This window comes from Diplotaxodon limnothrissa, linkage group LG3 (assembly GCF_057381915.1).
Source record: "Diplotaxodon limnothrissa isolate DT_005_m linkage group LG3, D_limnothrissa_male_GT1.1, whole genome shotgun sequence".
NCBI lineage: Eukaryota > Metazoa > Chordata > Actinopteri > Cichliformes > Cichlidae > Diplotaxodon > Diplotaxodon limnothrissa.
Genome location: NC_140598.1, coordinates 69,227,813 through 69,253,739, shown reverse-complemented (window position 1 = coordinate 69,253,739; position 25,927 = coordinate 69,227,813). Strand labels below are relative to the sequence as shown.

At 39.1% G+C, this 25,927-nt stretch overlaps 3 protein-coding genes across 4 annotated transcripts; 1 reads left to right on the top strand and 2 right to left on the bottom strand.

The window, feature by feature from the left end:
• Positions 1-197: 197 nt before the first annotated feature.
• Positions 198-5,752, bottom strand: LOC146637662 (membrane-spanning 4-domains subfamily A member 4A-like). 2 transcript variants are annotated; one of them, XM_085351144.1, is made up of 7 exons: positions 5,681-5,752; positions 4,706-4,827; positions 4,405-4,512; positions 3,622-3,675; positions 3,015-3,158; positions 1,547-1,669; positions 198-749 (listed from the first exon to the last, which is right to left on the bottom strand). In XM_085351144.1, the coding sequence occupies exons 1-7, from the start codon at positions 5,685-5,687 to the stop codon at positions 711-713; spliced, it is 597 nt and encodes a 198-aa protein (XP_085207270.1). In that variant the 5' UTR covers positions 5,688-5,752; the 3' UTR covers positions 198-710. The 2 variants fall into 2 exon arrangements, with proteins under 2 accessions (XP_085207270.1, XP_085207271.1); XM_085351145.1 differs by having other exon boundaries at positions 4,706-4,824.
• Positions 5,753-7,056: 1,304 nt separating this feature from the next.
• Positions 7,057-14,148, bottom strand: cd68 (CD68 molecule). Its single transcript, XM_085351143.1, has 6 exons — positions 14,063-14,148; positions 12,659-13,122; positions 12,062-12,175; positions 10,331-10,400; positions 9,874-10,041; positions 7,057-8,797 (listed from the first exon to the last, which is right to left on the bottom strand). The coding sequence occupies exons 1-6, from the start codon at positions 14,109-14,111 to the stop codon at positions 8,658-8,660; spliced, it is 1,005 nt and encodes a 334-aa protein (XP_085207269.1). The 5' UTR covers positions 14,112-14,148; the 3' UTR covers positions 7,057-8,657.
• A 5,648-nt stretch (positions 14,149-19,796) lies between these two features.
• On the top strand, positions 19,797-25,355 carry ing2 (inhibitor of growth family, member 2). Its single transcript, XM_085351142.1, has 2 exons — positions 19,797-20,003; positions 24,352-25,355. Exons 1-2 carry the CDS (start codon positions 19,859-19,861, stop codon positions 25,047-25,049), a joined length of 843 nt encoding a protein of 280 aa, XP_085207268.1. The 5' UTR covers positions 19,797-19,858; the 3' UTR covers positions 25,050-25,355.
• The last annotated feature ends 572 nt before the right edge of the window (positions 25,356-25,927 follow it).

The window sequence follows — 25,927 nt, the reverse complement described above, 5'->3', positions numbered from 1 at the left end:
TTGAATAACTGTTTTGGGGGTATAATCTTGGTTATGGTTCCCTGAGCTATAAGTCTGGCCCATATTTTTTCTGTACACTACCACAGAGGATTTTAAATCAGCCGTGATGTGACTGAAGTGCGAACTATTTGTATACGTATGAATATGTATATGTACACTACAGGTGAAAACGTTTAGACCACTCCAATTTTTCCAGTTATTTATTGCAAGGTCTGTCCTACAGAGAAATTGCAAAGAAAGTCAAGGTGTCAGTGAGTACAGTTTCCTTCACCATGAAAAGGCTCAGTAACAAACTCTGACAGGAAGAGGTCTGACAAACCCAAAGACACAACTGAATCAGAGGACAAGTTTCTGAGAGTTAACAGCTTGCGTAATAGGCGGCTCACAGGACATCAAGCACAAATTAATAGTCGTATTAACCAAGTCTCAGTTTCTTGCTTCTTCTTTTCCTGGTCAACCTCCATGAACTGATTTGGCTAATGTGCCTTGTTCCTTGGCCTGGAAGTCCCCCTGTTTTCTGTTTGATGTGTGTGTATGTTTGTGTGTATATATATATGTGTGTATATATATGTGTATATATAATGGAGGGTAAAGTGCCACTTTGATATTACGCATGATTGTTATTCTCAAAATACTAATTTGGTTTTAACTCAAGACTGTACTGGAGCATTTTTGTGGCTGTACGTGAGTCTTTTGCGCCTGTCCCATCTTCACTCCTGGGCGGGAGGGGCTTGTACGGTGATCACTGGCTGAAAGGCACAGAAAATAAGGTTGAATATCATTACCTCTATGAGCCCTGTCTAAAGTTAGTAACAATGATTGTGTGGCCTATTCTTAATGGGATAACAAAAAAATATTAATTTACTGTGGAGGGCCTCAAGTGCCATGGTTAAATAATTATAATTGAAAATAAATCATTAATTAGATATATAAATAATTAATCAATCATATCATGTCAATTAATTTCATGTAAAAGATTTAATAATTTTTTATTTAGTTGTTTTCAATTGTAATTAATTAATTACACAATTCAATGGCTTATTTAATTAAGTCATATTGGCACTCCTGACCCTTCTGCTGTGTTCATGAATTAATTTTATCGTTCAACCTCACCCATCAAAGTCATGGCAAGATAATCGATTGCCATGAAGTGGATTTGGGGCAGGTATGCCAGAATGCATTGAAAACCACAAATGGCACAAGTGTAAGTAAAGTTTTGAAATACCTTGTTTGTGTATTTTGAAAGATTGTTAGCACAAATCTAACAGTTAACGGTTAACAAAGTTAACTGGCAGCAGGAACAACTGTCTTTGAAAACGTCAGAGCACTTTTGCAAAGAGGCTCTATCTCGACAAACTGACCAAATATTTGAAGATTGTGCCACTACATTCTCAGCAAAAAACTGTAGTTGGAGACACACAAACAGGGTATTTCAAAACTGTAAGTATAGTTTGGCTCCACACATGTCCAAATGCCTGTGTGTAGGCATTAATGAATATGACAATGTGACAGTGCACTGCGATTGCGATCATGAGCATCTACTCACTAGTTTAGCCGGTGGTCCACAACAGTTGACCACCTTACAGCAATAGGCAGCCAAAGTAACAGAGATAGCAAACAGAGTCGCCTGGATGAGTATACCTCCAGCACAAAAGTGGGCATTGATTTTCTGTAAATAGAACACAACACACACACATGACATATGGACATCTTTCATGTCATTCTTCAGCTCAACTTCCTTCATTAAATTGTGCATTTAGCATACTGTGAAGTGCCGTCACATTACTATTCCACCTATTTCAATTCATTTTCATTTATATTGTTTACATTTATTATAATTGTAGTTTTTCCATATTTATATAAATAAATAAAACTATATTGAATTATATAGCACCATATCACAAGCCCGCTGCCCCAAGGTGCTTTATATTGTGAGATAGCCTCTGTCAGTGCGCCCCAGGGTGGCTGTGGCTACAATGTAGCTTGGCATCACCAGTGTGTGAATGTGTGTGTATGAATGTGCGTGTGTGTGTGTGAATGGGTGGATGACTGGATATGTAAAGCACTTTGGGGTCCTTAGGGACTAGTAAAGCGCTATATAAATACAGGCCATTTACCATTTTTACCATAGAGACCTTACAATAATACAGAGAAAATACTGGTGGCTGCCAGTTATCTCAGTAGATGCACCAAGCCATCTTTTTGAAAAATCCTACACTATCGCATTCACGGGATTTTCAGAAAACTTCTGAAAATCTGTGATCATGATCACTTTGGGATCAAAGTTGTCCGAGATTCGTAGTAGACGCACCCATAGTGTTAATTTTAAACTTCTGCTCTGTCTCATTCTCGAGTTATTGCATGCCCACACTTGGTTGTCCATGCCATTTATGTCATCTGGCTTGATTGACAGATAAATCTGGGCATTATCTGCAGTGAAAATGTAAGCGATACCCAGAACAATATTGCCTAAAGGGAAGCATGTATAATGTAAACAGAACTGATCCTAGTACAGAACCCTGTGGAACTCCATAATTAACCTTAGTGTGTGAAGAGGACTCTCCATTTACACTAACAAATTAGAGTATATTTGATAGATATGATTTAAATCACTGCAATGCAGTACCTCTAATTCCTATGTACTGCTCTAATCTCTGTAATTAAATATTATGGTCGACAGTATTGAACGCTGCACTGAGGTCTAGCAGGACAAGCACAGACACGAGTCCACTGTCAGAGGCCATAAGAAGATCATTTGTAACCTTCACCAGCGTCTTTACTGATGAGTTCTCAAACCTGACTGGAACTCTTCAAATAAATCATTATGCTGCAGATGATCTGTTAGCTGTTTGAAAACTACTCTTTCAAGAATTTTCCCACATTAGAATAATGGAAGACAATAGATAGTTCTTAGTTTGACACTTCCCTTTCTTCCACTAATTTGAAAATAAAATGAATGTAGTTCAACTAAATATAATAACAATATTCTTATAAAGAAGGCATTTGTTACTCACCTCAATTTTATGGCAGATTTCACCGTAGTCCATCGTGTAAGAGTGCCAGCAGTAATAGGGTGTGCTATCCTTAATCAGAGTGCAGGCTAGATTGACGATGGAAGCGACACACGCCACAATCTGCATCACCAAGCAGGCCCTTAGCTGAGAAAAACAGCTGATACAATTATTTGCTTGGAGACATGGATACATTGTGTAAGAAGATATAAAAAAAACCACTTTAAATTTCAATCCTGATATAAAAAGTCAGTTTCACTCCTCCCACTTGTTTCCAGCTAGTTGCTAACAAGGTGACTGCTGGTGTCTGTCTGCTGTATTATGAGAAGTACTGCTTCTACATCCTGGCCATATGTGCTGTTGCATGTACTGGTCACTGCCAGTCCTGGCAGTAAAATGTCAGGGACAAGGTCACTTGACATGTGTAACAACCAGCTGCATTCAGCCTTACTCAGTGATTCTTAAAGGAAGTGAGACTGAGAGCTGTTCTGTTTCTGTGGCAGGGGACTTCAACAGTGGCATTAACTGATACGGTAAATATCTTCCCGTACTCTGTGGTTGCTGTTTTTAAGCTGTTATGTTGTATGTGCATGCTTGTGTGCACACTCACTGTCGGCAGATGAAGATTCTTTGCTGCTACAGCTATGCTCCCAGCTATTATCACCTGTACAGAGAACAAAACCACACACAAGAAGGCTGACATTAGGCCCAAGTCTGGAATTAACCAACTAACAGAATTAACAGGTAGTGCAACTTTTCTATGAACTGGTAGTTCGATCCCTGGCTACTCCAGTCTGTGTTCCAAAGCATCCTTGGGCATGATACTATGTACAGGTTGCCCTCAGTGGATTCAGTGCAGTGTGATTGTTAGCTAGAAAGCGCTCAGGCATGAAAGGAAGTGCTTGTATGAATGGGAAATGTTGTATAAAATGCTTTAAGTAGAGTAGAATTTGCACTCAATATTTTCATTCAGCATACTTTCTTGTATTTAGCTATCTAGCTTGCTAGTAGTAGTTGGATGACTGCAATTAAACAGACTGGCGAAGGTAATTAAATAACTAATCTAATTTATAACACAGACAACTTGCCAACATGTTGCAGTCACTCTGAGTCTACACTGATGGGTACTACACTTATTTACTACATCCCTTTGAAACAGAGAACTCTATATTTTGAGTTATCTTCTTATATAAAAAGCAAGGTTGTTAAGTGCCGGTGTCATTTTGCAGATCAGTGATTGTCCTGCAGCAAAGATGTCACTATTTGAAAACATTTCATGTCTTTTATTCTAGCTGGACTTGGGATGCAAGTAGTTATGAAGAATGCAAGTTTTCTTGTCTTATATAGTTTCTCTGCTCATCTAATGCTGTGTGTGAAGTGTCTGCAAACTTACCAGGACAGATGAGATGAAGAAAGGTATAACAGCGTACGTATTACCCCAGTTACTCAGAAACACAATGGTGCTGAGCATCGTGAAAACACTGAGGCTGATCTGAGTGATCTGAAGTAAAGTCAGGAAAAGGTGTCAGAAAATAAACCTAGAACAGTTGAATTTAATGATCTGGACAGATGAGTGAGTACTTTTGGCAATATAGTGTGTATATATAAACTAGTTGAAGTTGAAGACACACGCACGCACGCACGCACGCACTCACACACACACACACACACACACACACACACACACACAATACCCCCAGAGCTTTGGGTTCAGCTTCCAGGTATTTCTCTTTCCTGTGGATGTGTTTCTGGAAGGTGAGTGTGACCAGAGGACTTTGAGCTGGGCTGATGGCTTCTTCCACAGCTGGTACTTCTTCTGAAAGCAGCAGTGAAAAGATCTCTGTTACTGCTGCACAGTTTTGACTCAGCTCAGTATCCAAACTGTGCTGCTAAACTTCACTGCAAATCATAGCGGTATTCATGTAAGTTTGGGTTTATATTAACATTATAACTGTGTTTACTCAGAGTCCAGAATCTCTGAGGGTGACAATAAAAGGCAGATTCCATCGTGGGGTTGTGCTGTACCGTAATAACAGTGCTGAGGGTATTTGTTGTTTCTCTGCTCACTAACAGCAGGCGTGTGTCGGCGCGCAGTCTATGTGCAGATTTAGCAGAAACAGCTGGATTGCAAACATGCCTCAGTATCAACACCGACATCTGGATTTTATCAGACGCACTGCTGCTCTCTCATTTCCCCTTAAACCAAAGCGGGGACATCGTAAATTTAGCACCGAGAAATAAGGTTGTTAAGTATTAAATAAAATCGCTCCTCTTGAGAATAAAGTCGAAATTCGCGATTAAAGCCAAAAATCTGCTTTGAGAAAAAAGTCGAAATGTGGAGATTACAGTTGTTTGGTTGTTTAGCTCATTGACATGATCAGCAGAAGGGTGCTGAAAAGATAGCGCGGAAAACTGCATCTGGTTAGAAGCAAAAATCCACAAAAACCTAGAAAAGCGGATTTGTACAAATGATGGTTACACTCGTGTTTGCACACGATGGGTGTTGTATCACAAGACGGCTGATCAGTTAGTTTCACGATGTTTTTTGTGTAGAGGCTACAGTTACAACAACTAAGCTACAAATGTCGATAATAATGTCAATAATATTTTTTCTAGTGTACCGCTTGTACACCATCGTTTAGATTTGAATTATTATATCGATATTTTACCTGCCATGATCACAAGATCCGCTGTAACTTCGTCCAGACAGCTCGCCAGTTTCCCTCGTTTATATGCTGACCTCGGGATTTTGTAGGGAAGTTCGACCCACCCAATCCTCTATCGGGGTGTAGTGGCAAAAAGGGATTTCCTGTTTTTAAACTGTTGTAATTTTTTTTTTTATGTGAAATATATGTCAAATGTATCCATCGTGAATGATATCAAGTCACCTTGAGCCTGTTACAAGTTAGAAGCCGCAGTCAGTTTTTTGGGGTTTTTTTTGGCAGAGTTTAAATATCCTCTATGAATACGGTAAAAAAAATAAAAAAAATCTTGTTGACATTAAAAAATGTCATTTTTTAAGGACAGCAGACATTACAACAAATATGACAATAATTCTGTAAACATATTTTAAATTGCTAAAAAGTACTCGATTGCTTATAATGTAGGTATAATAACACAGAGTCATGAAGATACTTGAAAAAGAGGTAATTTTCACATTTTACACAGTATAGAATAGAATAAACCTTTATTTTCCCACGGATGAGAAATTTGGGTGTTACACAGCTCTTATAGCAAGGAGAATATAGAATATAAAAGGGAGACACAAAGTGTTCCTATATACATAAGCAACTGAAGTTCGTATATACATGTAACAATGTACAGAAATATGTATGGAAAAATTGCACAGAGCTATGTATAAAATGTACAGTGAGCAAACAAGCTGATAAGATGACCATATAACCTCTTTGTAAACCCTGTTCACTTTAGTCTATTTACCAATATAAGTAAAGACATTACATATAATATAAACACATGTAAACACTGGAAATCACTTTTTGGCAGACAATCGGTTTTTGGCACGAGCTGCTGTATCCTCTTGGGGGCGGACCATGACGATGTCCTCCGAGTACAAGTGCAGTTTTCCCACAGTGTTTTGATCATGACACGTATTTAGCGCTGCTATGTTTGCTTTTTTTTTTAGTTATACCTGACTACCTGACCGAAAATAATACAAAGACAACATAAGAAAGCTAAAGTTTGTCATTCTCGCTTATTATGATCTCAGCTACTCTGTTTTTGGTTTTCCGATGCTCTTTCTCTCTGCTGTTTCCAACACTAATCTCTAAGCTGTTGTTTTTTTTTTTTGTCTTTTTGTTGTTGTTTTTTTTTTTTTGGGGGGGGGGGGGGGGGGGGGGCTTTTGTAGATATGATTTTTCTACAAAGAGTATTAGGAAAATATTTTTTTTGAGGGGAAAAAGAAGTATGTGGAGAATGCAGTTCTTCCACGACTGCCACGGCTCCTATGCCCTCTACAGTTTTGTGATACCATCAGCACAGACACATATTTAGAAATAATATAATCATTTTTATTGGAAAAGGGCGTAAAAACAAGGTACAAAGTGCTCACATGCTGTGCACAACAGTAAAGTCTAACTTTTCTGCTGATGTCTTCATTTCACAGCCTCTGCCTGCCCTGACAGTAAGAGTGGAGCTGCCAGTCACTGACACAGTTATAACATCACAACATCCCTTTTTTATTACATCAACAAAAGCACACGAATAATCATTTAAAGTATTACTGAAGAGTTGGTTCACACGAATACATTTGACACCAGGAGAGAAACTCCTTTGTTGGTACAGTATGGTGTTACGGTGGCACGCAGAAGGTTTTGGTTGCATTTGTTCAATTCTTGAGACATCTCTCTGAGCTTTTTACTTCCCCGCTTCAAACCTACAGAGAAATTTAGCTTGTGCATTTCAAAAGTTAAATGTAATAGCACTGACATTCCTATTGCTTTCTTCCTTTTTAAAAAACTTCAAACATACATAGATTGAGTGGGTTCAGATGTCCTCTCACTTCTCTGTGTTACAGGAATTTTAAACAAAACAATCTGCTGTTCAACATTTATACGCTCTAAAATTTAAATGGAGTGTCATTTACATATTTCTCTACTCTTACTGGCCACTTCAGAATAAGCTGCAATAAACCATACATTTGTTCTTTATCTGACATCCAAATTAGAAACACAAATGAACCCAAAATGCAAATGAACAGCTTACTTTAAGTTACTGTTGTTTAAACTGCATAGTTCCCTACTGCCAATTAGTGGTTCCCTTGTGTCATTGTTGTTTATTCGGCATAAACACCAAATAAAACGTGCATGAGCCATTAAAAATCTTATCAGGATTAGACTAAAGTCATTAATGACCAACATGGAGGCTCCATTCCACTACAGTTTGACAAAGGCAAAGAAAGTAGGCTGAGACAATGATCAGTGCAATAACTGATGATCCCTTCAGCTGATGATAGCTAATGATCCAAACACAGTATACCATCACCTCCCTTTTTATGAAAAAAAATTAAGAGCATACAAGATGCGATTAAAAAAAACAAACATTTAATACAACATCCTGTAACAGTTAAAAAAAAAATCAGTAATGCTTTTAAAAATAGGCTGCTTCTAATTTTAAAAGAAAAGATGATTAAAAATGACTTTTACCTCACAACTCTTGAGTTAAGTGATAGCAACAGTTGGATTATGACTCATAACGGGGGGCCGCTGTTGTCAATAATGAACAATACAACTCTGTGATCCAAACACTGCTTATGTACCATAGTGACACAAATAAACATCCTAGCAACTGGCATTAAATGACAAAGTAAGCGCTCGACTTGTCATACTGGCGTTTCAAAACCTGACTGTATGGAGTGTAGAGTGTGTGGCTGTGACAATAAAATGAAAACCAGTATGCTTTTGTTATTCAAACTGATCTACATTTAACTCGTTTAAAACTAAATTTAAAAAACTTTATATTCTCAAATTGTACAATCAAGCTGTTTAAAGTAGCACATACCTCTGAATGAAAACTGTAACTAACCATCAACCAGTTAAATTAGGAGACAAAGACAGAAATGACAGGTTTCAGTAATCATCCACCTAAGAAGGTCTTAGTGACTGCTTATCCCTTTCTGGCCAATCCCCCTCACAGGGATTGGTAGCCATCGGTCCTCCTCTTGCGGCTCACCAGATAGGCCACTACCACCACCACGATGAGCACCAGCAGTGCCACTCCCACTCCAATGGCAATCTTGTAACTACGCTGGTCCGCAGGACAGTAGTCACCTGGAAAACACACACACACACACTCCCATTTAAACAACATATCACTTTTTTAAGTGACCAGTTTTCTAAGAACTGATAAAATGTCAAATGTCACTTTTGGAAGATTGTGGATGTGTGTAACAGAGTTCAGTCAAACTGTCTGTTCAGGCTAAATTTTATTCTTCAATCCAACAACTGACAAAGATAATGGAGCATGAATGCGTTCCATGAAACGTAACTATTCTATGAAATCTGCTTAGGACTGTAGTTAAACCTGTTCTTCCTGAGCTGCATTCCAGAGCAGTCGACTGTCAAGCTGTCACGCAGCTGCTTTAGTTTCCACTGTTGGAAACTCTAATGATGAAAAGCCACTCACGAGGAAGTATCCGATTTTTTAAATTTCAACCGCGTGTGTTGTGCATTACATGTTTTTAAGGACTATTACTGATGCAGCAATGAATAATCACTGCTTCCTTGCTTTGGCTTCAGGACCTTGGTTTTTAACTTTATACACATTTTTGTATGCTGATCATATTACATCATTTGCTAAAATATTGTTTGGAGAATATTATTCAAATAGGATGTGTAAAGTTTAAATCCCCATGAAAGATAAAGTGTTTTAAGTCTGAAAGTTACGCATTGCTGTAAGAAATAAAGTCATTCCAAACCTGAGAATAAGAGACTACAACTTTTTGACTTGGAATGGAAAACATTTAGACTAGAGTACTTCCAAACCTAGCTCGATGGACATTTCCTGCTTCCATTATTGTAAATGTACTGGTTATTATATAGCGCTTTTCTACTCTATCAGAGAACTTTATACAACTTGCTTCATTCACACTAGCACTTTCTATGCTTTTTATACATAAGTGCTTACTATCTAACATACACACATTCCAATGTACAGAAAGCAACTTGGGGTTAGCATCTTGCCCAAGGATGCAGACTGGAGCAGCCAGGGATCAAACCACCAACCTCCTGTTTAGTAGCTAAGCAGCTGTACCTCCTGAGCTACAGCCATCCCAATACTGGCTCTAACAATGTTTTTAAGACTGAGGATGGTTTAATGATTAGTTGTTCTTCACAGGGACACTTACGATCGCCAAAGTTGTTCTTGGTCAGATTGAAGGCTTGCGTTCTGTCAGAATTTACATCCAGGGACAGGTCGTTGCCCATGTAAATAGAATCAGCGCTGCAGGAGTAGGAGTGTCCAATCTGTGCAGGGAACAGATGGACTGACTTGTTGTTGGCATTGTAAGTTGTACCTGCAAGTGTGAAATAGAAAGACAATTTTTACAGACCGATGATCAAGTATCGCGACAATCGAGTTAAACAATATTACACTGAAAGTAGTAGCATGACATGCTTAACAGTAACTCCACAGGTCTTGTCTGTATATTGTTGAGCAGGCACACAAACAAGGAAACAGCAGCTTGTGTTTTTTCTGTGTTTACCATCCATGTGCAACACTTACCTGTAGCTAAAGTATCAGGGGACATCCAGTGAGTCCAAACTCTCATCAGTGAAAATGTTACGAAATAAACATTGACTTACCGTTTGTGGTTAAAGGGTAGTTCAAGCTGAAAGACACGGCATCAACGTAGACGGTGTTATTAGGAACACTCTGAGGAATTATAACAAACAGGGAACCTTTTACAATGTAACACTGTGTCCAAATGTGACATTTTGGTTTTCGTTTTACTGAATCCACTGAACATTTTTCTGGGTCAGAGAGTTTCTGTGCTCATTTACAACAGATAAACAGGTTTCAGCAAGTACACATGCTGCTAGCATTTGAATTTGAAGTGTGAAACAGGAAACAGCTCATCCGACCAGTTTGACAACGTATTACTGTTTTCCTCTTAACCCCGGACACATGCTTGAGACCAGCCTACATAACAAAGCAATCTACTATTCCTGGCTGTCGTGTCTGAGCTTTTCTATTTAAAATCTGGTTAGCCAGGCTAACCACTACAATCTAATATTTAATATGATAGCACTATATTAAAGTATATTATATTACTACCGCAGTAGATACTCCATTACAGAACAGACTACAGAATTAAAAAAAAAAAACCCTCACTTTAAAAAAAAAGAAAGAAAATGAAAGTAACCCAGAGTCCCAGAAGCTTTGGTCAGCTTTGACTCTGAAAACTGAAAGCTGATTTTCAGCAGTGTGTCTTTCTTTATTGTGATATTATTGAGACCAGTTCACAAGTGGGGCTTTTATTAAAAGCTGTTGGATCTTTTTATGCTTACAGTAAAGTTGCCACCAGGAGCAGCATGCACTTCTACTAAGCTAACATTTATATTGGAGGCAAACTAATTACAAATGTTTCCTTCTATCTTTATTTTTTTCTGGCTATGAATCCATATTGCATCTTTGAAAATGATAACTGATGCACGCTCAATCCTCCAACAAAGGAAATCCCAGACAGTTCATTCTTTCGTGTGCCCACACTGTATGGGAGTTGTGGAAGCACAATCAAAGAGACAGGGGAAGTCACTTGGATGAGTGCGAAATATCTTGAAACATTTCTCTCGCTGGAAACACAATGTTCAAGTGAACAGAACCAACTCTCTGGGATAATAAATTCAAATCGATTAATTTTTGTGCATAATAAATATGACATAAGGACAACCAGGCTGCAGTTGGTGGTATAATTACACCTCAGCTGTATATTTTATTTGACATAAACACTTTAAGTGTTCAGATAGACTATCACTTACAAAACCACAGAATGAATCACATGGATGCAGTAGGGCGAAGCCGCCTGATGTAGTTTCCCTATGGGCTACTTCTCTTTTAACACTTCTGCAATTTATTTCGCTTGACTAGTATTTCCAGCTTACATAGATTTACTCGTCAAGGAAACTGTTAACACTCTGAAGTGCTAACCCTAATCCTACATCTTGGAAAAATGTGGAACAGACTTTTTTTGGAAATGTGATTGTTTGACGTTAGAGTGATTATTTACTTTGTTTCCTGAAACTTAGAGCTCAGTTTAATAAAAACAGAAATTACACATTCTGATTGCCCATGGTTGAGACCAATAAGGTGTCTATCTGTTTATCTTATCCTAAGATTGCAAAGTTAGGGTTGTCATGACTTGGACGTCAGAGGTTGAATTGACGTTCTTGTCATAAATGTGCAGGATAGGGTAACTGTGGTAATTTCAGGTTAAGATGAATGATTGGCTGACCTCAGCACCTCTTTAACCACCTCATTTTGATCTTATAATGCTGTATATGTCACAGGCTTTGGGAAAAGAGTTCACCAAGTACCTTGGTGAAGCTGAAGTTAATGAAGCCCTCTTTAAAGGAAATCTTAAGGTTGGCGCTGTTTTCATTGCAACTTCCACTAGTACTGGTTAGATGTGGCTGAACAATGAAGATTGCCTGGGAATAAACAGAGAAGAACAAATGGTAAATGGCCTGTATTTATATAGCGCTTTTCTAGTCCCTAAGGACCCCAAAGCGCTTTACACAACTAGTCATCCACCCATTCACACACACATTCACACACAAGACAATTTGTTTAAGATAACAAGGCAGCAGCAGACTTTCTTTAAAGAAACTCTAGTTCATGGGTCATGTAAGTTACCCGATTGTCTTGTTACACAAACACTGGCAATATTTAACCATTTACAGTAACAAAATGAGGAAATTAAACTTGCATGATAGCAAATTCTCTCTTCCTGAAGACAGAATGCTGACAACTAAATCACTGAAAGCTGAGTCACATCCTCGTGCTGGACTCATTAGGATGTATTGCTAATAGAATATCTATATGCTATGTTAAGACTAATTTACATGCCACAAAACAAAAAAACAAACAAAAAGAAAACAAAAAAGCTAGACAGTTGATATTAAGAAACCTACATTTGTTGATACTTTTCGGATCTGCAGCGCCATCTGAGCCCTCAGGCAGGTCTCATTTTTATTTTTTGTGATATTGTAGTATCCTACGGTCAAGCCAGCGGAGGGTCTAGGTGTGGGCGTTGGTGAAGCCGTGGTAGTCGTGTTTGGAGGCTTGGTGGTGGTGGTTGGAGCCTTGGTGGTGGTGGTGTTTGGATGCTTGGTGGTGGTGGTTGGAGCCTTGGTGGTGGTGGTGTTTGGATGCTTGGTGGTGGTTGGAGCCTTGGTGGTGGTGGTGGTTGGATGCTTGGTGGTGGTTGGAGCCTTGGTGGTGGTGTTTGGGTGCTTGGTGGTGGTTTTTGGAGCCTTGGTGGTGGTTTTTGGAGGATTGCTGGTAGTGGTGGTGGTTTTTGAACTGACAAATTGACTTGCAGGGGCTACAGTTGCTGAAGGTTTGGATTTGTTTGTGTCTCCAGCCAATGACAGCGCTTGTGGGACAAAGAAACAAAGAATCCTTTTCAGCATTCATACTAATTCCAGACTAAATGAACTCTTACTTTACTGTTGCTGTATTAGCTGACTTTTAGTTACTTTGGGCTTCGATAAGAAAACACAAACTTTCTTATTGCTTACATTTTTGCTTAAATAAGTTCTGGCTATGTATTTATTCACACGGTAGTTTTATCATTACATTTAATGATATTAAATGAAATGAAGGTCCAATGTGCTTTCATTACCAGCTGCTCAAACTACTGTTTGATGGGATCAAACAGTAGTTTGAGTAGAGTAGAGCGGGATTACTCAAAGCTTCTATGATGGAAATGTGTGTGTATGTCTTTTCCCTTTCTGCTCTCTATTATTAGTCTGTATATCACTTTGGTCAACCTGAGTTGTTTTTAAATGTGCTTATAAATAAATTGACAAGATATCAGTATAAACGGTCTCTGCACATTAAACAAAATAATTTTATTACAAATCAAGCAATCGATTTTCTTGACTGATCAATTAATCAACAAAATACGAATAGTGAAGTTATAAACATTAAGGTAGGTTTAAGGTTTGTATTCGGTTGCGGAAATCATGTTCTAAAAACAACAGCTGTCATCTGTCAGCAGACATGTGACTCGGTCTTGCAACAATATCGAAAGACAAATTTCTGTCTCCCCCACAATCTAGGAAGTCCCTGTGAAGTAGAGTTTCACATACATTGTATTTCGTGACAACGTCCGTGGGTAAGCACACACAGACAAAGCCCCATTTCGAGCCTTTTTGTTTATATATTATATAACACAGTATCTTTGTAGACTCTAAACACTTACTGTGGCACTTAAGCACAAAACTAACAGCGAGATCTGACGTGAGTTACGCCTTTCTTTTTCATATATGGATCTCGTTTATTTTAATATTAGTATTGTTTAGGGGTCTTACCTGAAAGCGCACAGCACGCGATAAAGACAAAAACAGCAGTCCTCAGCATGATGGCAAGCGCAGAGCAGTGGGGAACCAGGAGCTTTGGAGCGATGCCGTCGCGCCTCCACCTATAAATACCTCACTTTTCAAGCAGCAGGAAGTCCATGCTTAAAAAAATAAAAGCATCCGTATCCGCAGTCAGCGCTGAAAATGTACTATTATGAGTAACAGCTTCTCATTCAGTAATTTTTTTTTCCGAAATAGGGCAAGCTGCCCTTGCAGTACTATAGTGCAAACCCCAACAATTAGACAGTCCTTGAGCGACGGTGGTGAGGAAGGACTTTCTTCTTATTTTTTTTTTTTAGGACGAGACCACCAACAGAACCAGCCTCGTAAACAACGTGAAATTAAGGAATTACAAAATCCATTCTAGTAGTATACAAATAATAATAGTTTTTTCTACAGGCACTTTACTTTAAAGTTACGTTTAAAATGTGCAAAGTATCACTATGCTTCCCACTTCAAATTGATGTTTTGATAAATTATTAAATAGTATTCCGTTCTATATAATGAAATGTGTTTTGTTTAAAATGTAAGTTTTAGAGTGTGATCATGCGTGGAATTAATATTGTAGATGAATTTAAGTTTAAGAAGAGGTAGACAGAGAAATTAGTTAATTTTTTTGGCCTCTCCTGAAGGCCAAGAACAAATTTAATTTCCCAAGTGGACCGTTACGGCTTTTAGCTATACTGGTCCACTTGATAGTTATAGTCTACTGGATTTTTATTAGGATTTTTTTTTTTATTGTCGGTTATTACAGTCAGAACTGACAGAAATTTTGTGAAGAGAGAGAGAGAGAGAGAGAGAGAGAGAGAGAGAGAGAGAGAAAGCGAGAAGACACTGAAAATCTGCTTCATCGCCTGCTAACACCCCCCCCCCCCCCCCCCCCCCAAAAAAAAAAACAAAAAAACAAAAAAACAAACACATTAGGGAAACCACAGCAACAACCACCATATGCAAAAGTAACAGTAACTCATGAATATTAAATTTTTATGAGCAACACACAGTATTAATAATGATATGTTTAGAGGCAGCAGCCAACCAATATAGCTGCATTTTACCACAGCCAGGAACGGGGATTTGACTTGTTCTGCAAGGAAACGTGAAGTATGAATTTTATTTTGAAAGCATCAACAGACAGAATAATTACGAAGATTTAAAACTTCAGAAATGAGCAACAGCAAGGAAACGAAACCAACAAGACTGCTAGCAGGAGGGAACCCACAGTCTCAGCGCTAACAGAAAGGTCGATGAGTAAAACAAAACTCCAGATTTCTGTCTGACACTCACAAACACTCTCTTAAACGGCTGCTAGCAGTTCGCTTTGATCTGATCGGAGCGTCATTATCAGTAGTTACAATTGGCACGTTAGTAGGAGGGTAATGCTGCAAGTCAACATGCAGGTTGTAGGCTAGTACAATTATTATTACTGCTAGTAGAAACTAATACTATAAACAGCATAACTGCAAGTATTTTAGCCTTAGTAATAGCAGTAGCTATAGCGATAGGACTTTATATTAGTGGTAAAAAAAAAAAGTGTTGTTATGATACTGACGGATTATTAATACAAAGCAGTAAGAATTAAGGTTGCCATAATTAAGCTAACATAACTTAAATCTAATGACAGTGCAGTAGTTATGAGCAGTGATGGTACAGAAGGTTCTAGTATTAACTATATAATCAAAGTTCAATACACACTCCAGGTCAAAAACAGAGAGAACAAACACAAATAATGACATGCTACGGCACATATACTTAACACAAACATGGCTTTAAAAGAATATAAGTATAAATACTGTGTCCTACAGAGTGAAAGGTGCACTTAGTGTAAATATAAATGGTTAACTTTCTGACTGTTAGCATAAATAGACAGAACATGTCATGTGACACGAAAACAGGAAATAAGGTGGTTCCCAGAAACACACAAGCAGGTGACACTGCCAGTCATCCTCGTGACGCTTCAGGATTGCATTGAATGCACCCAAACATGTTAGTTTTTCTTTTTACATTTACAATCAGTGAAGTTACAGGTAACTGCACAAAAACCTCACTGAGGTTAAGATAGTGAAATAACTCAAGTATAAGCTGGCATGGCTTAACTATAAGTTCTGCATGTTCTGTGCATCATCAAACATACATTTTCTAGACAATAAAAATCCAACAAAAAATCAAACAAACCAGCTGCATTGTAGGAAGTAGAGGCGTGTTAATCCCCAAGGCAGGACACACACGCATGAATGTCAGACTGCAATACTCTTGCTAGTGCAGAAGATTAGGGAAAAGTCATTGAAATGATAAAAGTAGGAACATTTGCATACTGATAGATTTTTCTTTTCTCTTTAATTTAAAAACTGGACAAACATAATCTGCCCAAAACTGTGCCTGCCGTGTTGTTATTAAAAATGACTGCCATACAAAATAAAAGATTATATTTGCAATATTTTGAAAGACACAGACATTCAAGTAACCTTTGACAAAACGTATATGTGTTCACCAGTGCCACCTTATGATGAGTTGGTGCTCCTCCCTCAGCAGAGAAGGCTGCAATTAACAAGGGGTACCCTGTTGTGTTTTCTGATTTTTAAAGAAATCCTGATTTTCTCCAGATTTAATTCATGTATGTTAGTAATCACAGCTACTACATCATTGGTACCTTTTTAACGGATCAAGACTTTCTTGTGGCCATTTTTTAAACAATAGATGTGAGATAGGCCTCATGTTAGTTTCTTTATGACCCGCAGTTGTTTGCACTTTTAGACCTGTGGTGAGCGTACAATGTTCACTACAAAGATAGCCTCGATGGGTGATGGCCAGACGGTTTTAAAGACAACTGTTTTCAACGCTCAGTGTTTCATATACAACCCTTATTATTGCAGGGTCTTTACCCAAAAGCCTCTGTTGTGGTGTTTTGATGCTATATTAATAAAACTGAATAAACAAAAATTGAAATTGAACCCAATTGCAAAAAACTTGGGATGCTGTGAAAATTGTGAATTCAATTTAATTTTATTTATATAAAACAAAAGTTGCTTAAATGCACTTTATATTTTAAGATAAAGGCCCTAAAATAATGCAGTGAAAACCCAACAATTAGATGACCCTTGGTGACAATGGGAAGAAAAATCTCCCTTTTAACAGGAAGTAACCGCAGCAGAACCAGGCTGAGAGACAATTCAAAATATTAACTCCTTTTGAATTTGAGCAACACGTCTAAAAAAACAGGAGGAACATTTTAACTAGATTCACTGGCAACAGGTAGTAATATGATGAGATGCCAAAGAACATGTTAGAGAAGAAAACCCTTTAAACAAAAAACATACTTCACATTTTTAGTACATCTGGGTATTTAACTTTAAAACAGTACCACAGTACCTAACGATGGAATATAAACTCCTTCCTCTTTGAGGCTAACAAAATCTTATCAGTTATTCTAATGCAGCACTCTTCCCCCTTTTTGTTATATCATCAGCCTTGAAGAGAATGGCATGATAGATTTCCACAATATATTTTAGTAATCTTTTTTTTTAAGACTTTTAATGGTTTTAGTCTTAGCAATTTATCAGAAAAGATTTTCTATTTTATGAGCTGGTTAGAACGCTTCCTGAAGATCCAAGGACACAATTTAAAGATTTGTCTTGATGCATGCTCAATCATCCACGTAAGGAAATCCCAAAAAGGTGATTCTGTTTATCTGGAAAAAGTGTTTTCAGTGGGAGAAACATTTTATAACTCATTCAGTCTCAGCTGACTGCAGGTTTCCCCAACTTTATAAAGAGTATATTTGCATAATGACTGAAACTACAAGCACTAGCAAAGCAAAAGGCTGTGAGGGCAGTTTCTTGATCATTAATATGTAAATTGTCATGATCAGTGGTGAAACACTAATCACCAATGATCATTGATTGACCATTGATCGGTGGCCATGAGTCCCATTCACAGAGAGTTGGGGAATGGCTGCAATCACAGCATTATAAGATGGTAAGATGATAACCCTTAGGCCCCCTCCTTGATTCAGAGATGGTCTTTCCCTTTTCACGTAAATGTAAAAGTTTTTGTCAGGGTGAGATGAAGTAGGACCCAAAATTGCACATGCAGAGGGAAAAGGAGGTTTAACTAAAGGCGAGCGCTTTAATGAGCTGAGAAGTAAACTTGACATAAGCAGAAATACAAAACAAAACAGGAAACTAAATAAAAGCTGATTATAGCAACTCAGGTATGGATGCAGAGACAGACAGAGCTTGACATAGACAGACATGATTGGGGATGCTGGGAAGGAGGAGCGGGATTTTGAATTCAATTCTGAATTTCACAGAGAGCCAATGAAGCCAATACAGGAGAAATCTGCTCTCTTTTCTCGTCCCTGTCAGTACATTTTGGATTAACTGAAGGCTTTTCAGGGAGTTTTTAGGACTTTCTGATAATAATGAATTACAGTAGTCCAGCCTGGAAGGAATAAATGCATGAACTTGTTTTTCAGCGTCACTCTGAGACAGGATATTTGTATGCTGCGCTACATATTTGTTTAATATGTGCATTGAAGGACATGCCCTGGTCAAAAATGACTCGAAGATTCCTCACAGCACTACTGGAGGCCAAGGTAATGCCATCCGGAGGAAGTATCTGGTTAGATACCATATTTCTAAGAATTTTAGCAACAAGTAGTTTTATTTGAATTTAGAAGCAGAAAGTTAGCGGCCATCCAGGTCTTTATGTCTCTAAGACATTCCTGCAGTTTAACTAATTGCTGTGTTATCTGGCTTCACGGATAGATAGTGTGTCATCTGCATAGCAGTAAAAATGTATGCTATGCCTTCTGATGATACTGCTTAAGGGAAGCATGTAAAATGTAAACAGAACTGATTCATCTGAACCCTGTGAAACACCATAATTGACCTTAGTGTGTGAAGAGGACTCTCCATTTACATGAACAAATTGGAGTCTATTAGATAGATATGATACATGATGGTTTAACTACTGCTAGACTGAAAGCCTGTGGTGCATAGCCGATTAATTGAGATAGGTTGGTCATATTTAAGATTGACACATTAATTAATGGTACGACTTTTTTGAGGTGTTCTTGTAGAAATGGGGTCGAAAAAATGGTTTGGATGAAGTAGAAAGATCACTTGGAGAAAAAGACTATGGGAAGTCCTCTCAAACATACATTATTTTGTGGCTTTATGGCAAACATTCCAACTCAAAATGTAATCTAATATTTTGAGATTTTTCACATTTGAATGAACTAAAAGCCATGGTAATGAAAATAAAACAAAATAGCCTTGAAACCTATATTTAAAATAAGAAAATTAACCTTTTTAAATTATGAAAAAAAAGCTTTCATGATATTGTTTTTTTTTTTTAACACTAGTGTATTTGAAATTCCGTCAAAACACACTTGTCTGTATTAGCGTCACATTCGGACACAGATGGTGAACTAAACCTTTAACTGAAACATTAGGTCAAATTTGGGCTCTGCCTGAACTACTGCTACATTTCCCGGGAAAATATTATGATAATGAGGTCACTCTAAACCAATCCCAATACTGCAACCCCAAACGGACACGCCTTCAGCGGCGATAAACGAGAGAAGCGTTACAAAACCATAAAGGGAAAATACTCCCGCATGCGCAGTGGCTTTAGTGTTGTTTGAAGTGAACTGCCTTAGAAGCTGTAAAGTCGCCAAGCATTTGGTTTTAGCAATATATTTCCCTGTTTTTTTCACAGCACTTTTTGCCTCTATGCATCTTAGAGACGATGTTAGGCCACCATTTCCCAAATGCCGACAAGTCGCAACAACTGGTCAACTATGTGGAGGATTATCTGGAATGTGTGGAGTCGCTGCCCCTGGACATACAAAGAAATGTTTCTCTGCTTCGAGAAATTGATGCAAAGTATCAAGGTACTGTGCTTTCCTATTTCCTTGTCCCACGCGCGAATCGCTTTGTAAGGCTTTAAGGGCAGTGTCGCGTGCTGTGCTGAAATGGTGGAGAACGCACGAGCCCCGGGTTCCCATTTTGCAGAAAGCTTCATGTCCGTGATCGTTCTTACTTCCCGGAACTGAGATGTGGATACTCGTACTGACGCGCAAAGTGTTTTAAAAAATGAGGTGGACATCCGTCAGCTAGCATAGCTCTGACATACTCCCTCTGCACCAAACTGCAGGGCAGAATGATTACACTTGATATCGGAAAACATGTACAGTATGACGTGATACACGAGCATTGTTTTAATAAAAGGAGTGTGGTGTCCCGCGGCAAAATCGGCCTAACATATTCCAAAAACTAGGACCTTATCTGTATAAAATCAACTTTTGAACAAGAGCAGTGTGTGTCCCCGCACGGTGTTTTCGCTGAGTACTCTTTGCGTGTGGAAACTACGCCTAAACTTGAGGATTTCTCCGCTTTTAACGAAGTCTGTTTGTGTCACTAGATGCTGAAGTGAAATCTTAGAATAAAGACGTGCAGGAGATCAATAAGTGCGGTCATCTGTTTGTGAAGCCTGTTTGACGGCCGAGGTTAACGTCGCAAGCAGCTTGCATCGCTTTAATAGATATGAGCTGATCAGGTTCTCCCCAACAAAGAGTCGCTTTAGCTCATTTTCGCCTTGTCAGTGAGGTGTGTTTGGTTATGAAGTCCTTGATGGAGGCCTGGAGCAGGCGTTAACAAAAGCCTTCGGTACCGGAAAGCCTTTGCTTTGTTGCCTCGTGTTGACACAGAATAAGCAGCAAGTCCCTGACACTTCGGGCTGAGCGCGAATGATTATTTCATTTTTATATTCAGCAATATTCAGTGTTTATGGGCTGCTAATGCACATTCTCCGCGCGCCGCTCCGCTCTATTAAGTGTGAACTGCAGAGCTGCAGGACAGCTGCTACTCGAGCTATCCCTCTCGCAGCAACTGACTGTCGTCATTTCCTGTAGGCGGGACCACACTGGGATTCAGCCCTCGCCCATGCTCCTGCTGTTTAGGTCCAACTCCAGTTTCACTTTAAGTAAAGAAGAGCCTGGTGCTGGAAGGTGATTTTGCAGTAATTTTACGCTGGGTGTCCCTAAAGTGCGGTCTGCGTATAAAGCCAGCTAGCTGGCAGTTAGTCACCTGTGTGCATTTCCAAAATCCCGATGTCCTGGTAACCTATTTGTAGGTTTCCCATCCCTGTGTGTCAGTTACCAACATCACGTGCTTCTGCTGTATTGCCAAACAGGTAATATTAGTTTACTTGGAGGCCGTTCACTTGGTTGCCTGTCATTACTGAAGCTGGTCTAATGTCCCTGAGACAAGTCAAATGTTGTTGCTCGCTTTGCATACGTTCCTTAAAGTTGGAGCCGATATAGTTTAAACCACAAACCCACTTCAGCTACTTGGATTACTTTTGTCATGTAATGTTTAAGTGCCAGATGGAATTTTGTAAAACTATTTTGTTTTTAGGGTTACTCAAACAGTGACCACTGACATTATTTCAGTGTCATTGTCTAATATACGTCCACTTCTTTGGATGCTGTGATATCGAGCCATGTTAGCTTTGATGTTGAGGGAGCCTTGTTGTTTTTGTCTTTGGGCAAGTGATTTTATTTACTGAATTCCCAATAATGACGTACATTGACCACTAAAAACTCATAAATACATTGTCCATTGTTCAAAGAGCATTTGATCCACTTGACCTTTAAAAACATATTTAACCATTACCACAAACCTTCCCCTTAGGGGTGGGCGATATAAACGATATAAATTTGGCCAACGATAGAGATTTTGACGCTCTACCGCGATAGCGCATGATGATGATGTCATCAAGCTGTGCCTGTTTGAAAGCATCGACCAAATGCTTTCAACTGGTGATTAGGGTGGTTTGTCCCTAACCACCAGAATCCCTCACGTTAACTTTTATTGAGTGGAAAAAAAGTTGCCGTTCATCCTCCAGCTTCACTGTGCTAATGTTATGCTAACATAGCTGTGTCGCTAGCAATCACGTAGCACAGCATAATATACCAGGTAGTCCAACTTCAGTAACCCTGCAAACGCCACTGCTGTTTAGTTTTCTGTCTTCATTTATATTGGAAGTGGTAGCAGAGCTGTACGTTTGAATTAGTTTCAAAAATCTCAGTCAGAACATGGTATGTCATGTTTAGGTGGAAACCAGCGAGCTATCTTCCTGTTAATTTCTAACTCCGTTAAATTTAATAAATAGTGTTTTTCATGGATGTTAAACTTAATTGTTACACCTGGTAAAGCAGCAACACTGATGATTTTATTAAAGATGAAGTGTTCGTTTGACTTTGGGACCTGAAGCAGAAAGAGTTTTGGACCCAGATTACTCCGCGAAGCTCCTCACTACGGCAGCCGTAATGCTCTGACAATCAATCAAGCAGTGCAGCTTACCAAAGTTGTGCTAAAACATTTTAACAGATTTCTGCACGCCAAAATAGATTCGAGGTCAGTAAGCATAACCAGAATTCATACATAAGGCACACTCTCGACTTTTGAGAAAATTAAAGGATTTTAAGTGTGCCTTATAGTGTGGAAAATATGTTATACAGAAGAAAAGAATATATCACGATATACAGGGAGTGCAGAATTATTAGGCAAGTTGTATTTTTGAGGAATAATGTTATTATTGAACAACAACCATGTTCTCAATGAACCCAAAAAACTCATTAATATCAAAGCTGAATGTTTTTGGAAGTAGTTTTTAGTTTGTTTTTAGTTTTAGCTATTTTAGGGGGATATCTGTGTGTGCAGGTGACTATTACTGTGCATAATTATTAGGCAACTTAACAAAAAACAAATATATACCCATTTCAATTATTTATTTTTACCAGTGAAAGCAATATAAATCTGTTCAGAGAGGTGTATTGTTTTCCCGCCTTGTAAATCTCACATTTGATGATGGACCACAGGTTCTCAATGGGGTTCAGATCAGGTGAACAAGGAGGCCATGTCATTAGTTTTTCTTCTTTTATACCCTTTCTTGCCAGCCACGCTGTGGAGTACTTGGACGCGTGTGATGGAGCATTGTCCTGCATGAAAATCATGTTTTTCTTGAAGGATGCAGACTTCTTCCTGTACCACTGCTTGAAGAAGGTGTCTTCCAGGAACTGGCAGTAGGACTGGGAGTTGAGCTTGACTCCATCCTCAACCCGAAAAGGCCCCACAAGCTCATCTTTGATGATACCAGCCCAAACCAGTACTCCACCTCCACCTTGTTGGCGTCTGAGTCGGACTGGAGCTCTCTGCCCTTTACCAATCCAGCCACGGGCCCATCCATCTGGCCCATCAAGACTCACTCTCATTTCATCAGTCCATAAAACCTTAGAAAAACCAGTCTTGAGATATTTCTTGGCCCAGTCTTGACGTTTCAGCTTGTGTGTCTTGTTCAGTGGTGGTCGTCTTTCAGCCTTTCTTACCTTGGCCATGTCTCTGAGTATTGCACACCTTGTGCTTTTGGGCACTCCAGTGGTGGCAAGTGGCATCTTGGCAGCTGCACGCTTGACTTTTCTCAGTTCATGGGCAGTTATTTTGCGCCTTGGTTTTTCCACACGCTTCTTGCGACTCTGTTGACTATTTTGAATGAAACGCTTGATTGTTCGCTGATCACACTTCAGAAGCTTTGCAATTTTGAGACTGCTGCATCCCTCTGCAAGATATCTCACTATTTTTGACTTTTCTGAGCCCGTCAAGTCCTTCTTTTGACCCATTTTGCCAAAGGAAAGGACGTTGCCTAATAATTATGCACACCTGATATAGGGTGTTGATGTCATTAGACCACACCCCTTCTCATTACAGAGATGCGCATCACCTAATATGCTTGATTGGTAGTAGGCTTTCGAGCCTATACAGCTTGGAGTAAGACAACATGCATGAAGAGGATGATGTGGACAAAATACTCATTTGCCTAATAATTCTGCACTCCCTGTATATCGTTACCACACATGCTTCAAATTATAACGTGATATGGATTTTAGGCCATATCGCCCGACCCTATTTCCTGTCTATATTCAAAATACAGCTGCAATTAAGGAATTGAAACACGGAAAAAAAACCCTATCCTTCCTGAGTCTTATTCTGCTGAAGATTGTGTTGTTTTTAAAGGGAGCTTTTCCTTCCCACTGTTGCCAAGTGCTTGCTCATAGGGGGATTCCTCTCTTATTGTTTGAGGTGATTGTTGTTGTGTAAATAAAACTGAATTAAAAGTTGTTTTATTAATATTTTTTACATTTAAAACACCCATTAATTATTATGTCCTGTACTTTACAGATGTGCTGAATGAAGTGGATGATGTGTTTGAGAAATACAAAGGTGAGCAAGATGGAGCTCAGAGAAAACGTCTGCAGATCCAGCTACAGAGAGCGCTCATCATTAGCCAGGAGCTTGGTGATGAGAAGATCCATGTAGTGACCCAGATGACAGAACTGGTAGAGAACCGTTCCCGCCAAATGGACTCTCACTCCCTGTCCCTCCAGGAGCCCAGTGAGGCAGAGCGGCTCACTACAGAGAGGCGTTCCAGCATCCAAGAGTCCCCAGCCCCCGAACGCACCTCAACCCGCCGCCCACGACGTCAACGCAACAGCGAGAGCCGTGACTCCAGCCACCAGTCTGCCAATGGCTCTTTGGATGACCCTGTGGAAGAGCTGTCCCTCCCTCCACCCCGAGAGAAGAAGTCCAAGTCTGCAAAGAAAAAGAAACGTAAGGCTAAACAAGAGCGAGATGCCTCACCGGTCGACTTTGCCATTGATCCTAATGAGCCCACCTACTGTCTCTGTGAACAAGTGTCCTACGGTGAAATGATCGGCTGTGACAATGATCAGTGCCCCATTGAGTGGTTCCACTTCTCTTGTGTGGGGCTTACCTACAAGCCCAAAGGAAAGTGGTACTGCCCTAAATGCAGAGGGGACAACGAAAAGACCATGGATAAAAGCCTAGATAAGAACAGAAAAGACCGCAGGTCCAGGTAGTGACCTGTATCTGGAAAGCAGCCTGGCATCAATCCTGTCAGTCATATTTACAAGCACTTGTGATGCTATAAGAGGACAATCGAACACCATTGGCAACCAAATTTAATATTAATCAAGGACAAATTGGGATTTAACTTGGGCTGACACTTGTGCTCCAAGTCTGTAGGGTCACCAGCTACTTCAACAATCATCAGCTTGAACCAGTTTTCTTTTCTTTTCATGTACAACAATAAGCAACTGCATTTTTAACTCCTTTTTAACTCTGGACAAGGTCCACGTGTACATGGCAATTTTCTTTATTGTACTCAGTGACTGAAATCAGTGTCTACAGGAATGGCTTCTAGAGTATAACCTACATGTGTTTATAAGAGACTGATATTTAATGTAGGAGATGGCTGTTGACAGGACACTGGATGTCATTTGTTTTCACCAATTCACTAATGTGTACATTCCTTTTATAATCATTAAAACAACGTATAGTAATTCATTTAACATACTCTTGTCGTTTGTGAACAAATCAACAAAAATCTGACCAGAGTTAGTTTTGATTTAATTTGTTTTGTGCTGCTCTCAGGGACCACTGAGACCACTGGCTTAAAATTTGGGACTCTTCCACATTTGGTCTTAGAACTGAAAAAACTTCAAGTCCTGTCTCTAATAGATATGCATCATAGCACCTTCCTTCAAAAAGGCTGAATTACCTGCTTTTGTTTGAGAAAGATGAGAAACCACATCACATTCTTCAAGGCACATATTCTACTCAGCATTGTCTTATATATATTTGTCAGTTTTTATTCAATGGGAGAGCCCTGATATAATTGACCTCAGACGAAGGTATTGGCGGACTTGCACCCATGAGTAATTCTTGATTCAAGATG

Excerpts from the sequence above, each read along its gene's own strand:
- ing2 (XM_085351142.1), top strand. The coding sequence starts at position 19,859 with ATGTTAGGCCACCATTTCCCAAATGCCGACAAGTCGCAACAACTGGTC. Across the intron at positions 20,004-24,351 it reads AATTGATGCAAAGTATCAAG|ATGTGCTGAATGAAGTGGAT; the intron begins GTACTGTGCTTT and ends TGTACTTTACAG.
- cd68 (XM_085351143.1), bottom strand. The coding sequence starts at position 14,111 with ATGCTGAGGACTGCTGTTTTTGTCTTTATCGCGTGCTGTGCGCTTTCA. Across the intron at positions 13,123-14,062 it reads CGCGTGCTGTGCGCTTTCAG|CGCTGTCATTGGCTGGAGAC; the intron begins GTAAGACCCCTA and ends TTGTCCCACAAG. Across the intron at positions 12,176-12,658 it reads TCCGAAAAGTATCAACAAAT|GCAATCTTCATTGTTCAGCC; the intron begins GTAGGTTTCTTA and ends GTTTATTCCCAG.
- LOC146637662 (XM_085351144.1), bottom strand. Across the intron at positions 3,159-3,621 it reads AGAATCTTCATCTGCCGACA|CTAAGGGCCTGCTTGGTGAT; the intron begins GTGAGTGTGCAC and ends TGTTTTTCTCAG. Across the intron at positions 1,670-3,014 it reads AAATCTGCCATAAAATTGAG|AAAATCAATGCCCACTTTTG; the intron begins GTGAGTAACAAA and ends TTCTATTTACAG.